The 15,658-nt window shown below is 40.2% G+C and overlaps 1 protein-coding gene and 1 pseudogene across 1 annotated transcript; one reads left to right on the top strand and one right to left on the bottom strand.

The window, feature by feature from the left end:
- The first annotated feature begins 417 nt into the window (after nucleotides 1-417).
- LOC117477761 lies at nucleotides 418-1,084 on the top strand (annotated as a pseudogene).
- Nucleotides 1,085-1,583: 499 nt separating this feature from the next.
- Nucleotides 1,584-12,721, bottom strand: LOC117477940 (histone-lysine N-methyltransferase SETDB1-B-like). Its single transcript, XM_034124760.1, has 11 exons — nucleotides 12,702-12,721; nucleotides 12,418-12,592; nucleotides 11,877-11,998; nucleotides 11,298-11,741; nucleotides 8,543-8,710; nucleotides 6,506-6,707; nucleotides 3,654-3,727; nucleotides 2,438-2,628; nucleotides 2,202-2,318; nucleotides 1,797-2,106; nucleotides 1,584-1,754 (listed from the first exon to the last, which is right to left on the bottom strand). Exons 2-9 carry the CDS (start codon nucleotides 12,585-12,587, stop codon nucleotides 2,250-2,252), a joined length of 1,440 nt encoding a protein of 479 aa, XP_033980651.1. The 5' UTR covers nucleotides 12,588-12,592; nucleotides 12,702-12,721; the 3' UTR covers nucleotides 1,584-1,754; nucleotides 1,797-2,106; nucleotides 2,202-2,249.
- Nucleotides 12,722-15,658: the final 2,937 nt, after the last annotated feature.

Here is a 15,658-nt window from a genome sequence, read left to right on the forward strand (position 1 = left end):
AGGTCTGGTCGGGGACTTGAACCAGCGACCCTACGGCTCACAGTCCAAGCCCCTACTGACTGAGCCACTGCCGGACCAGTAATTGGACTGGAGGTAATACTGTTGTCTCACTTCAAATATGTGGTCATATTGGGGCGGGAGATGATCGTCCCATTTTCTCCATCATCCCAGTTCAAGTAAAGAGCCACAAGGGGGACAAAGTGTTGCAAACGTATGCCTTTTTGGACCCTGGAAGTTTATCTACCTTTTGCACAGAAAGTTTAATGAGGAGGCTAAACCTTACAGGACAAAGGACTAACATTCTCTTAAAGACAATGAATCAAGAAAAAATTGTCTAGTCATATCTCAGGTTTGGAAATATCGAGTCTGGACAAAGACAATTTCCTTAAACTATCTAATGTTTTCACACATAAGACCATGCCTGTTAACAAACACAATATTCCTGTGCAAGAAGATCTTGAAAAATGGCCTTACTTCAAGGACATCAAAATTCATGAAATTGACTTTGGCATTGACCTACTCATCGGGACAAATTCTCCCAAGGTATTGGAACCTTGGGAGCTGGTCAATAGCCAAGGAGAAGGAGCGTATGCTATGAAGACCCTACTGGGGTGGGTCTTCTATTGTCCCCTAAGAGGAAGCAATGACAGCAGAGATTCTAACAGCAGCGCCCACACATGTTTTCAAACAGACAAAATGCTGAAGGCTCCGGAGAAGGTTTGTCACCCGTACAGCCGGAAAGCTGCTTACGTGGCACGAGAAGAAATCAGACTGAAAAAGGACGAGACAGAATAAAGACAAAGCAACACGTCGGAGCTGCATCGGTGAGAACATTTGGATCCAGAAAAGACGGCGTTCACCAAGAAGGATGCCTGTGACATCGTTGATAGGTTTGAACCTGAACTTGAGCAGATTGAGCTGATGAACGGCATCAAAGGTCGACAGGGTCGTCAAACAGACCATGGAGCGAGAGCGGGAGCAGTATGAGGTCGGGTTTGAGATCCCAGACATCATAAATGCAAAAAATCTGAAAACATTCACGGAGTGGACTGGTGACCTGAAGAAACCTATAATAACCGAATAACCAATAACGAAGATATGTCTGCTCCAGGAAGCTGAGACATAAGTACCACAAAGACAAGGGAGAAGAGAAGAAAACTGAATAATCATTAATAATTAAATACCAACACATAGAACACACCATTTGTATTTTACATAGCTCCTTTATTGGTAATTGTTTTTTGTTTCATACTAAAGCCAATTAGGGGCCGGTGTGTAGGAGCCATTTTATGGGTGTTGTTGGTGTCTCAGTTTACCTTATTTATATGTATAGTGCAATATTATTTTTGAACACTTGGTGGCAGGGTTTAGCTGCACCGGGTGTATAAAAGGGGTCATAGGTGACAGGAAAGGATGAGGACACAGGAGGAAGAGCATACCGATTCTACCAGCCAGACAGCCGGCAGATGCTCATACCACAACCCTTTGACACTGCGTCTGCGTCAGGATCACTCTAAACCCTCCTGTGAAGTAATGGCAAAAGGATATAGGACATTGGAATAATAAAATTGCCATTAAAAAGGTTGATGGAAATGAACATATCATTTTTATTAAGTTATCACACACTAAAATACATTTATTATAAATGGTCTACATCTTCATAAAAACATATGCAAGGCCCATCGCATTCCCCAGGAAAACAGAGACATTCTCTGCAGTGACATTATCTGATAGGCATCAAATATATCAGGCATGTCGGAGGAATGATCTCCACAGACATTGTTCACATGAACAATGTCGGAGGAATGATCTCCACAGACATTGTTCACATGAACAGCATGGGCATTGACCAGGTCAAGGGCAATGAATCAGATGTCTAATACTGTAAGCCCTTCTGGAACTTTACTATAATCTTTATGGTTCTCAATGTAAATGCTCAATCGGCTCAGCTGGAACTTAAGTGCGGATTCTCCCCAGTAAGCTTGAAAAACGTTCCAGCGTATCCTTGGAGAGCACCTTTCACTAAATGAAGGGGCCGCCATCTTGAGAGCACACAGCTCTCTTTACACATCGTCTTGTTCCATCAGGGTGCTGCCTTTGATGATTCTGAAGAACACAAGACATATAAATGCATGAGAGATAAAATAGGTCTCAGGATTAACTTGAATAATGATTTTATTTAGGTTAAGAAACAAATTTACCAGCAACTACAGAAGATGTATTCTTCTGCGCCAACTTATCTGATGACACTAAAGTCTTTTGATTATGCGTTCCAAGCATGAGGAGCCTCGGTAGATCCATTCCTCATGTTGATCTGTCTATGATTGATGACACACAAACTACTATGAGTCAAGCAATCTAAATACATATTGCAGGGGAGAATAAACCAAGAATACTGTTGGAAATAGTTTTAAGAAAGATGTTCACAAATACTGACCGAAACGAGAACTTTAAACAAGCTGGAGTCGACCGTCTGCACCGTACACCTCTGTATTATTCCATTTAATTCTGCATTTATGGACTGTCCAACCCGGTACTGTGTCTGGGGCGGGTAAGGCCAGGCCTTTAAATACCGCTGCATGAAGCTCTTGTGGCTGCCATCTGGAATATCGTCCAAGGGGTCCGTCACTGTCACAGGAAAAACAGACAGAATCTGTCACTCTGCTTACTGACAGAGTAGTTGTAGGTACCGTGAACAGATGTTTTGACAGGTGTCAAATTTGAAGCTCTAACTCCATAGAGCAGGGGTGTCCACACTTTTTTCACCGAGGGCCACATACAGAAAAATATACGAAGGGCTGGGCCGCTCACTAGAGGTATATTGCCTCTTAGTTTTAAGTTAGAATGTAGGTAAATTGTGGTTGATATTGATGGAAAAAACACAGCTCTCCGTAGGGTTTCATTTATTGTGTTGGCAGCTCATTCCTTAAAACAGGAGGCTCAGATTGCTTATAAGAGGAAATATGAAGGGTATATTTTAAGGTTGTTATGTAAATGTGTTATTGGGCTTTTTTCTTATCAATTTGTTAGAAAATGTTTTCAACTTTAATTCACTGAATTTATTTAACAAATTAATACTGTGTTATATATTTAAACATTATATATTTAAGAAGTACAATAGCAGATGTTTAATTTGTGGGCCATAATTCATTATACTTTTTTAATTTGCTGAGGGCTGATTCAAAATGGCCCGCGGGCCGCATTTGGCCCCCGGGCCATAGTTTGGACACCCCTGCCATAGAGGGTCATCAGTTAAATGTATCATAATGCTGCTCCGTAGTTTAGCATTAAGGCAGGCTAACCTACTTGCTGATGGCAACAGATGCCAAATAAGTGGGTAAGTTGTTGAGAAATAACTGCTGCACATGCATTGTTGTCAGGAAGCTTATGCAGTTATTGTTATTCGCATATTTCCAGAGGTAACATGTTTTTAACGGACAACATTTTTGGGTTAATTATTGCGTATGGCTGAATTCCATTTATCTGCTTCAGTTTCAGGGTCCTGGTGATTACCGGTACACTTGAATAGAGCAGAGTGAAACAATGTCTAACCAGAGTGAGGCAGCAAACAGCTCTCAAACTGGACTCAGATCAGACCAACTTGTGCTCGTAATCTTCAAATCTGTTGATGTGAATGAATGAGACAAACTTACATGGTCTGCACACCAGGTGAAGTCTAGGTAAGTTCACATAGAGCGGCGTGTGATCATCCATAAAGACCAGGAACCTGGAAAACAAATACATGATTTTCATTTTTATTTATTCATTTATTTAACAGGGACAGTGCACATTAATGAACATTTCTGTAAATGTGCCAGAGTTAGCCAAGAGGCTATTTCTCATCTGTAGTCCCTGGACAGATTTTAAATAAGTAAATACAATACATTTAAAACATGCAACATACATTACTGGGATACTTAAATCATCATCACACAATACTTTGGCTAATGCATCCTCATGTTATCATAAGAAATATAGATTTTATCTCAATGCTTTTATCTGGTTAAATAAAGGTTTTATAAAAAATAAATAAATAAAAAATAGGGCTGTCGTGGATTGATTGTCCAAAGTAAACTGGCGATTAGTCACAAATTATTTGTACGTTTTTTATCTATTCTAAATTAACCTTATTTATTTTACATGTTTTTGATATTCTTATCAACATAGGAGTGGACAAATATGATTGCTTTATAAGTGTTTTGTCAGAACCAGAGAAGGGCAATTCAAAATCTGGCTCCAGTCCAGCAGGTGGTGACAGGGAGCCTAAGATCTGTGGTTCCACTGGAGATGTGGCTCAAAGAAGAGTGTGAGTCTCCTATTAATGAGCTTGATGCAACGCACCTGGGAATGCACTCTCAGCAGAGGACAAACAATTCACTGTGAGAGAGGAGAGGAGACTCAAAGATTCGACCAAAGACGCTGCTGGTGATATATTTGTAAATGTATTTATCCGTTTGAAGACATGTTTGATTAAATGAACTATTATTTCTAGTCTTATGAGGTATTAAGCTAAAATATAAGATGCTGGAATATAATTTACTTTGTTGAGATGATTTTACTTTTGATTAAATGTTAAGTTTAATTGTAACTTGATTACATTTAAAACCATAGAGCAGAAATGAAAGTGCTTGTTTAAGTATGGCATGTTTTTCATTGAAATGTTATGCCTAAAGTGAATGAAAGTATGTTTTGTGTTAAAGGTTTTCAACCTAAATGATGCGACAGGAAGCTGAATGAAGCAAAAAGAAATCTACAATAACTCAAAGAGGAAGGATTCAAATTTGAGTTGTCCCGTGTGTCCTTTGAGTGAATCAAGCCATTTTCAAGTTTAGGCAGGAGTCAATCTAGCAAACCAAATCATAACTTGACAATAAAAAATGTCTGTTTATTCAATACAATAAACATAATTGTTTATTAAAGATAAATATTCTCCAGAATAACCCCAAAGTATGCTCTAAAATTAGGCAAACTGAATCCCCACATTAAACAGATGGGCATATTGAATATAACATTGGATAGTAATACATGTAGTTTAAAACTTAACACTTGTCAAGGTTGACTAAACATCCCCTGTTTTTTTAAGCAGCTCAAATCATCATTGGATCCTTCAAACGTAAAACAGATAATCTCACACAATGTAATTGTGTCTATCCTCACATGGGGGCAACATCATAAAACAACCCCTTCTGCTAATTGGGATCAAAACAGGCTGATACAAAACAAACAAAAACAATACATAAAGTGTGCTTGTAACAGTAACTGGTACCACAGAACCAGGACTCGGCCTCTATAGTGCAGTTAGACCAGTTATGATGTCCACTCGGCTCCTTCAAAAACTATCCAGAGTGGTCTGCTTGCGAGGCGGAGGGGTGCGTCTCTGTGAATCAGCACTATGCCTGGCCAGAAAGTGATATTTTAAACTTGACCTACTCCGGTCGTTACATAATTCCGATTGACAGTAGGTACATATTACTTTGGTCTTGTCGAGAAAACCACCTGGCAGGGCTGAACATGCAGCTTTCAAACTACGGAGCGGTCCCAAGGTCACAGAACGCGCACATTAAAAAAACGAGTGGCGTTTAAAGAAGTTACGTTAACGCGTTAACTTTGACAGCCATAAAAAAATATGATAAATGCCACTTCTGTTTTTAGACATGGTAAAGAAGATTTTTTTTTTTTTAAATGGCTGAGTTGACCTTTTCTCCAGAATTATACATACTGGTTAACAATTATATGCTGCACTCACTCCCGTCCTCTGTCAATCGACTAATTGTCCACGTTGGGTCGAATGATACAGCCCGCCAGCAGTCAGAGCTGACAAAAAATGATTTTGAGAAACTTTTTAATCTTCTACGGAGCTGTGAAAAGTCGGTTTTCATCTCAGGTCCGATGGCAACGCTGGCCCGCGGAGCAGGGCATTTCAGTAGGATCCTCAGCCTCCACACTTGGCTCCAATCCGCCTGCAGAGCTCACGATTTAGGTTTTATTGACAATTTTAATCTATTTAGCTTTTAGCTATTATGCCCCGACAATCTGGAACAAACTACCCAAATCATGCACGTCCGCAGAAACGCTTACTATTTTTAAAATCGAGACTAAAAACATATCTCTTTGCCGCTGCTTTTAATTGAGCTGCTCATATTCGAACTACAGTATGCCTTTTAAACATGTATTGTATACCTGTGGTGTTTATTTTTATTATTTTATTATCTTTGCTTTGTAATTGCCTGTTGTAAAATGCCATTATATAATGTGTTTTTACTGTATTTATTCCTAAAAAGTATTTTAATTTGTTTTGTAAAGCACTTTGAATTGTCGCGTACAGAAAAGTGCTATATAAATAAACTTGCCTTGCCTTGCCTATGAAGTCATTGGGAACAAATTGAGGATCAAAGTAAAACACATTTTAACGATGGAAAAAAAAGACCTGTGATATGTGAGAAATAGTGTAGCTTAAGGGTATAAGTTTAACTTGATCCTCAAAGGTATTCCATTACACACGAACCTCATGCGGTTTTTCCTGTTTGGGAGCTCTGCCAGGATCCCGGGGCAGAACTGGCCCTCTTCAGTCTGATGCTTGACCACAACACGAGCGCCGACAATCAGCCCGTCCACTTTTGGCATGTAGTCAAAGGCCATGTGGTGGCCGGAGACGAGGCTCTTCAGCTTGCTCTCAAATTGGATCTTGTATTTAATCCGTCCATTTTCTGCGAAAAAAAGAAAGCAACAATTCTAAATACTATTTATTCTATATTACTTATTAAAAGCAAAAAACCTCTTTAGACAATGTCAGCAATCTGCAACACTAACTTGTGTCGTCTACATTTCGCCTCATCTAGGTTGTTATTGGGCTGCTCATTATGGGCCTACAACTATATCCTTACAGTAAGCATTACAACTATTTTAACATCTAAGCTGCAATTTTCAAATCATTTTTTACAAGTCAGTTATCTACAGTTTTCACATATTCGGGACAGATTATGACCATGTGGTGCCATCAATGCCAACCGTCTGATTTTGGGGGACAACTCCGTGATAAAATAAAAATGTAACTCAATTTGATTTGTATTAGTGTGGACATGGCCTTAGTCACAGGTTATATGAGACTACTTACAAACTGTATAAAACACTATTTAGTGAAATGGAATGATACTGGTTACCTAAAAAGCCTTGAAGATTTTGCAGAAATGGCTTAATGAGCAATACCTTAGTTAATACATGTACTGGACAGGAGAATGGATAGCTTAAACTTGTATTACACTGCTCTAATACTTTTAAAAACATTGTACATGATTGAACTGTTTTAACATTTGTGGTAAATTTCCCTCTACTGACGTATTCTCTGATGGTTCTCAGGCCTGAATTTCAACAGCCACATTAATACAATTTCGAATCAGCCCGTTATAGCAATTTATGAAATGTATTCTCATTTAACCACCCTTGTATGAACTGTGCACTCTGTGAATGTTGGGACCCTGCAATGAACTCCTACCATGGTCTTGCAGTACATTTCCCCAATGAATCTGAATTTTATATCTATGAAACTGTCTTCTGTTTTCGTGTGGGATGGTTAGTTAACCTCCCTTTTTATGAAAGAGATAACACTGTGATAAGACTAAAAGTGGGCTAGCCTACCCCGTTTCTCTTCCCACCATGAGGTCTTTTACTTGGCTTTGTGTCTGTCAAATCATTTATTTTAAAATACTACTGTTGGTTATAAATCCCTGGTTGGTTAAAGGTGGGGTAGGTAATTTTGGAGAAACCAGCTCGAGTGAGCTAGAATTTGAAAATACACAGCCGGAAAAAATCTGCCACTTCCTTATAGAGCCCCTCCTCCAACACACACAAACGCGCACATGACCAATGAGGGCACGAGATAAGTTTGTGCACAGATGGAAGGCTGACAGGCAGGTATGCCATCCAGTTATTTTAGCCGGGCCGGCTAAAATGATTGGTCGTGCTTTTTACAGTACTACAGCTTCCACAGATGACATCTTTTATGGATTTTTTGTCAAAGCACTTAAGATATTCATTGCTATCGGGATGTTAAGAGCATTCCATGGAATATAACAAAAAGTGTATCTCGAGCCGGTTTCTCAAACTTACCTACCCCACCTTTAAGTGCCTAAATACATTTCTGATCTTCTGCCTCATTATGAACCATCCAGTGTGTCTGGGATGGGTCATGGCTGAAGGCTTTCTCGTTTGCCTAAGCCCTTTTATCAAATCAGATACCTATTAATTTATTACACATAACATTAACTTGTATTCTTGTCTTGTACTCCTGTATTATGATATGTTTAGCTTGTTTTATATAAAGCACTTTAATTCCTGAAATGTGCTGTACAAGTTAACCCTGCCTCTAGGAATGTTTACTACATTTAATCGATTTGTACTACATAATCACTGACAAACCAATTTTTCTGCTAGCTTAGAGACAGCTGCATGATTAAAGGCCCCGAAAAAGACAAATACCTGTCAAAATGAAGAATGTGTTGCAGTGTGTTTATTTTTGTGCCGGACAGATTCCTTTTTTTCTTACCCCTTTCTAACACCTCGAGGATTATTCCCCGATGCCAGCTCATGGACTTCCTTCTCGCCAGGACACTCATGGTAACCCTGATCCCTCCTAGTGGCGCGCTGGGAGCAGTCTCGGTAACTTGGTCAGACTTTTGGCAAGGAACAGTTACTTTGTGTTCTAGGCTTGCTCCTGTCAGTGGAAAAGAAACATAATAGGGTATATCCAAACTGATGACGGTAAATTAATTTATAGTTGCCCATATAATTTTTTTAAAAGAGAGAATAAATGTTGCATCTTATAAATTATGTCTCAATATCCACCATCTGTAAAATAGATGTTTATGGTGTGCATTATTAATTCAGGTGACTGCGAGTGGGCCAATAAGAGTTAAGTGTCACCCAATTCAATTGCAAAAAGAAGATGGATCAGCAAACTGAATAGTCATTGTTTAGGTGTTTCTTTATCTCATACTTCACTTTAAAAGTAAAATATTAGTTCCCTCTTAAAACAACCATGCCTAAGGCCCGGACACACCAGGCCGATATCGGCCGTCTTCGGTTGTCTGGCGACGAAGCGTGCCCTGTCGCCCAAAGTCAATTTGGTGTGTCCCGAACCCTCGGCCGTGACACGCCTTATTTGGCCTTTCACGGTCGACACACGGCCGATTCAACATGTTGAATCGGCCGTGTGTCGGACATAAGCTATCGGGCCAAGAAACCACTCTGATCAGCTGTTCAGCTAGCAAATGAGAAGCGAAACGGAAGTGAGGGACGTAAACAAACAATTTAAGAAGGCACAGGACAGCAGCTAAACCCCAGCAGGTGATACTTAAAGACATCAAACATAGCCCTTAAATGTCCTCTCTTACCTCCCACACATAGCAGGGACATCTCTGATATCGGCGGGAGCGTCCCCGGCTGTCCTCTGCTGAGAGCTCCGTGATTTGTTTGGTCAAGTCCGGTTTTTCATCTCATCGGTTTATTTGTCAGTATAAAGTTGCAGGATTAGTCTCAAGTACCTCAACATTGTCCTTAAGTACAGTGTCTAAGTAAATGAGATACTGTCTCTACTGCTGTTCATTTACCTATTGTGAGTCACCTCGGATAAAAGCATCACATGGAAATGTAAATTTAGCAAGAAGTGGCCATTATTACATACATTGCTGACTCAATAAACGACACACCCGCCAGAACACTGCGATCATCAGATGCAGGTCTATTAACTGTGATTTTATAGTATGTCTGCACTTTATGTGCTCATTTCATCATTCATGTATTTTTATATTCTAAAACATGTTTTCGATGGACGAGAGTGAAAATGGAACGCACACGCTATTTGTTGTTTGTTTATATCGGTCTGTTCTTCTTCTCTGTCTTCCGGTTGTTGCCTATTTTGAATGACGAATACACACTACCGCCGCTTGCTGGTAAGGAGAGTTATTGCCACTCACGCATGCGCAGTTCGTACGTGCTCGGCTGAAGTCTTTGCGGTGTGTTCCAGTGCGACACATGGCCAAGACGCAGGAGAACTCGCCGATGCAACTGTCGGTGTCGGCGAGTTCTCTGGTGACGGCCTGGTGTGTCTGGGCCTTAACATTAAGGCATTAAGGCCCAGTCGCACTGGAACACACCGCAAAGACTTCAGCCGAGCACGTACGAACTGCGCATGCGTGAGTGGCAATAACTCTCCTTACCAGCAAGCGGTGGTAGTGTGTATTCGTCATTCAAAATAGGCAACAACCGGAAGACAGAGAAGAAAAACAGACCGATATAAACAAACAACAAATAGCGTGTGCGTTCCATTTTCACTCTCGTCCATCGAAAACATGTTTTAGAATATAAAAATACATGAATGATGAAATGAGCACATAAAGTGCAGACATACTATAAAATCACAGTTAATAGACCTGCATCTGATGATCGCAGTGTTCTGGCGGGGGTGTAGTTTATTGAGTCAGCAATGTAGTAATGTATGTAATCTAATAATGGCCACTTCTTGCTAAATTTACATTTCCATGTGATGCTTTTATCCGAGGCGACTCACAATAGGTAAATGAACAGCAGTAGACAGTCTCATTTACTTAGACACTGTACTTAAGGACAATGTTGAGGTACTTGAGACTAATTCTGCAACTTTATACTGACAAATAAACCGATGAGATGAAAAACCAGACTTGACAAACAAATCACGGAGCTCTCAGCAGAGGACAGCCGGGGACGCTCCCGCCGATATCAGAGATGTCCCTGCTATGTGTGGGAGGTAAGAGAGGACATTTAAGGGCTATGTTTGATGTCTTTAAGTATCACCTGCTGGGGTTTAGCTGCTGTCCTGTGCCTTTTTAAATCGTTTGTTTACGTCCCTCACTTCCGTTTCGCTTCTCATTTGCTAGCTGAACAGAGTGGTTTCTTGGCCCGATAGCTTGTGTCCGACACACGGCCGATTCAACATGTTGAATCGGCCGTGTGTCGACCGTGAAAGGCCAAATAAGGCGTGTCACGGCCGAGGGTTCGGGACACACCAAATTGACTTTGGGCGACAGGGCACGCTTCATCGCCAGACAACCGAAGACGGCCGATATCGGCCTGGTGTGTATGGGCCTTTAGAGGGTCAGCCGAAAATATGTACATAAACCACAAGCTATGTAAATATGTATTTATGTTTTATGTTTTTTCCATGACAGGATCAATATGACAAGGAATTTATTAGGATTCAAAGTTATTCATTGATCGCAACGTCCTCCGACTGGTAGGGATTTTAATGTTTTAGTGTCCCTTACCTTCGGTTTTTGATGGTGGTGTTGATGTGTTCATTACTGCACTCTTAGCGTCGGTATTGGCACTTGCTTGGGGTGTTGATATCTTCCCTTCGTTGCTCGTAGCTACGGTAATTCTGCCATGTTGTGATTTGATTCGAGAACGTTTCTGGTTCTTATGATCTCCTTTTCTTCTCCTTTTCGAAGCAGGCCTGTTACTTGAGATGGGAGAATCAGAATCGGAATCGGAATCATCGGACTTCTGTTTTGGTTCCCACAGCACATCACAATCCGAGTAGCTGGAAGATTCATTTTCACTGTGGTCATCCAGAGGCGTCGGAGGACAAAATGTTTTCATCTGATTTTCAGAAAGTCTGGTCAAGACCACCACTGGTTCTTTCTTGAAAGAGGGTTTTTTGGAATTTCCTCCATAAAGTGTTGCACTGCTCTCCAGCGTTGATGATGTTCCTACAAAGTATTTAAAAAAAATCACTGGTCAAACAAACTAACTAAAATAAGCCAGTTTATTGGTGAAGCAATTCACAATTAAAAGAGACAAATCATGCATGAATATTTTCATTTAACAAACAATTTGCATCTTACCACAGCTTGTTATGTTATCGTCCTCATCACAATCAGCATTATCCTCTGAATCAGTGTCTCTATATTCCAACCCCAGCAAGGAGTATTGTTTCCTCACAATGGCTTCACGTGCCAACACAGACCTGAACACATTAACAACAAAGACAACACTAATCAAGCAAAGAACAGACATTGACTGTACTTCAAATACTCAGAAGGTATTTTTAATAAAAAAATATTATTTTTTAAAACATTACTTTAGTGACTTTGCTTTGTCCCAAAAATCTGTCCAGGATAGGCAGTTTTTAGAATGGATGGATGAATTTGAAACACTCTTTATTACAACAGTTTGGAATATGAGGTCTTTCATTTTAAGAACACATTTAAATGTGTTAAAAAAAAATGTTGCTGCCTTCATATTCTGAAGTTTGTAGTTGTTTCTCCTGTCAATCCGTCCAATTCGGGCCTCAAAGATTAAAAAGGTTTCCTCTGTGGTTGATTATGTTTAAAAGGGCTTAAAAATAGGTATCAATAATAAGTAGCAATTGGTTGTAACACTCACTCGCAGAGCTTCAGGAATTCGGAAGCCCGTTTTATTTTCCGATCCAGCATAGATTGAATCAGTATGCATTTCTCCAGCATATCGGACTTGATCAGCTTGTCCACCTTTACCTTCTGTTTGATCCAATTCCGGAGCTCATCTTTGCTCAGCTCTATCTCATCCGCCTCCATTATCACTGCAACACACAAGGTCACAAATCATGAGGTAAAGTGTTGTGTTGTTTATTCCAGGAAAGGCAAACAACTTCTAAGTTCAACTATTTAATAAAAGAGCAAAATATATACCGGTAGTCACTTGGCAAAGGACTCCGTCAGGTCATAGAAATCACAGGCAGCAGAGCTGTAGTCTATAACCACTATTTCCGGAAAAAGCCTTGAACCTCTTGCGCACATACATTTTATTATTCAGGGCATTGCCCGTACATTTTTGGTTGGTTGAGACTAGAAGGGGAGGACCGTGGATAGACTTTGGCCTCCCTGGTTGGTGCACAGACTTAGTCCGAGTCTCTTGGCAACACAAACTCCAATCAGCATTCGGCCGGCCGGTAAAGGTTCCCTCCCTACTCTAGTCACGCTATCCTACGTAATTTGTTTTGTTGAAGCTGCTTGCAACAGATAGTAGGAAACATCTATTATACTATGCATAGGCGTTTAGCACACACTGTTCAAGGCCAGGGTGATCTCCTCTTTTGGCGCGTTTCCACTACACGGCCTCGCTCGGCCCCGCTCGGTATGGCTGGGCCTCGTTAGGACTGGCTCACTTTATGGCGCATTCCCATTACAGTTTAGGAACTGGGGTAGTATCTATAGAAACGCAGTGTAGGCGGAGCCGTGACGTGATCTTCAGAGAACCCCAGAAAAAACAACACAGCCGTTAGCTGTTAGCACTCAGAGCTCACAGCTCCTCATATATGTTCAGAAACTAGACAAAAGTTAAACAAGTACAAACCACAGACTGCCTGTGTCATGGTGAATACAGTCGCTGCTTTATTTATGTCTGTATAGGCCGTTGTTGTGAGTGTGGACGGTCGGAGCATATACTGCGTTAGCTTAGCCAATCTCCATTTAGAAAACAAGCATTTTAAAAGGTTTTTCCCCTGCCGTCTGTCTGCAGACTTGACAAAGCATTAATTCATGGTTTTTACTAACCGGTATCAGTATGTTGTTTGTTCGGCATCATTTTGAAACGTGTATTACAATTAAATCACGGTCAAATATGTCCATCTTGTTGTAGTTGTAGCCCCCTTGCCAGGGATGCTCTCTCTAGTTTAGCATACTCAGCCCGACTCAGCCTCGTTGTCTCTGGCCCTAGACCCGCGATTTTATGAGGCCAGAAAAACTGTGAATTAGGACCCGCCGGCCGGTACTAGGCCAAGTGGAAACGCAACCAAAGACGGGCCGCTGACGTCACAGCCCTCTTAAACCGTGCTCCGCGCTGTAGTGGAAACGCGCCATTTGTCTCTACAGTATCTACACCTTAGTATTTGAAACATTTCTAATGCAAGCTAAAACTTTCTTCTATGACTATACCCTTCGTTTCATATCCAACCCATCAGAACTTGGTATTGGTTGATTGTGTTTTTTATCCTGTAGTCATAGCAACATCTCATGAGCACAATAAGCATATAATGTAATAATAAGAATCAACCTTGTAATGTTATATACAAATAGACTCCACAAAAGCTTAAGTGTCCAGCAGGGGAGTTTTCTCTAAAACATAAGATTGAAATAATGATATTTTGAAGATTGACAAGAATGACTCCAAAAGGATGGACATCACCAGCTCTTGTTCAAAGTGATATGCCAAGTTGTGCTCTAGTTTTGGCATTTACTGTACACGAGTAGCTGATGTGATAAGGACAAGAGCCAGCAACACATAATACTGTTGAATGGTCAGAGAGAATCGCTGGCAAGGGGGCTACAACACTGCGGTCAAGCCAGCCTCCACTTCGGAAAACACAGTCAAGCCAGCATCTGCGTTGTTTTGCGGTGCGCGAATATCCTATGCATTACGGTAGCGGTCTGGAGAAACTGCATTCAAAATAAAAGTGCTTACTCGGTCAATAACAATTATATCAAACATATTAAAATATGTACTATATAGGCCTAATGTGATCAATAATAATGTAAGACAAACTACATATAACTACCACATTATAACTGACTGAATGTAAAACTTAAAGAGTTTCAAAATAAAAGACCTTTGAAGTCTCATATATGAGCTATCATCCCTCTGTTTTTAGATGAGAATAAAACAAACACTGTCAAGTATCAAATACTTATTTCACTTCAGGGTGATAGCAGGACACCCCATCTAGTCACTCAGGGAGAATCAGGACAATCTGATGTAGAGTTTCAAAATAAAAGACCTTTGAAGTCTCATATATGAGCTATCACCCCGAAAAAAAATTGGAAAAAATATAGTGTAAAATAGAAGAGAAATAAAGGTTAAAGCAAAAATATCCATATTCACTGTAAAATAAGAGTATCTACATCTAAATGCACACTATAGAACAGACAATACATTTTAAATTCTCAAAAGTATGCACTGCATGTACGATGTAAGTACAATGTAGCCGACGGATCAAACAATGTATGGTGCTGGGAGTTATCTGCTGGCCAGGGATGACAAGTTGTAGAGGGTTATTGCTTTAGAAATATTTTTCTTTATGTAGTTATGTACACATGACAAAAAACCTTTGAATCTTTTAATTTTTGAAAAAAATGTGGGTGTGGAGTCCCTCAAGTTCCTAGAATGCACTATCTTCCATGAGCTGAAACTGACATAAAATGCATATTAATGAGTGCCAAGCATAGACTGTTTTTCCTAAGCCACTCCGCCTTATTTCCTATACCATTAGGTATATTTTTAGGGGCACTGATATATGTTAACTTCCTATTCTTAAATACACTTGCAACAAATATATGTGTTTTTGATACACTACACCAGGGGTACTCAAACTTTTTTATTAAAGGTCCAGTTGTGAACTTTATACAAGGTCACTGGTCCGGATCAATGCCAGTAAAGTTACACCGTTACAAGGTGTGTATTTTGTATTTTGTAAATTGTGTAACTTGCTGCTGTTTAATACCATCAAACTATGTGCAATATATACCTTATATCCTGTATCCTGATTCTCCCTGTGTGACTAGATGGGGTGTCCTGCTATCACCCTGAAGTGAAATAAGTCTTTGATACTGGACAGTTTTTGTTTTACTGTTATGTAAAAACAGAGGGATGA

This window comes from Trematomus bernacchii, unplaced genomic scaffold (assembly GCF_902827165.1).
Source record: "Trematomus bernacchii unplaced genomic scaffold, fTreBer1.1, whole genome shotgun sequence".
Classification (NCBI taxonomy): domain Eukaryota; kingdom Metazoa; phylum Chordata; class Actinopteri; order Perciformes; family Nototheniidae; genus Trematomus; species Trematomus bernacchii.

Excerpts from the sequence above, each read along its gene's own strand:
- LOC117477940 (XM_034124760.1), bottom strand. The coding sequence starts at position 12,587 with ATGGAGGCGGATGAGATAGAGCTGAGCAAAGATGAGCTCCGGAATTGG. Across the intron at positions 8,711-11,297 it reads ACCACCATCAAAAACCGAAG|GAGCAAGCCTAGAACACAAA; the intron begins GTAAGGGACACT and ends TTCCACTGACAG. Across the intron at positions 6,708-8,542 it reads CCTCGAGGTGTTAGAAAGGG|AAAATGGACGGATTAAATAC; the intron begins GTAAGAAAAAAA and ends TTTTTTTCGCAG.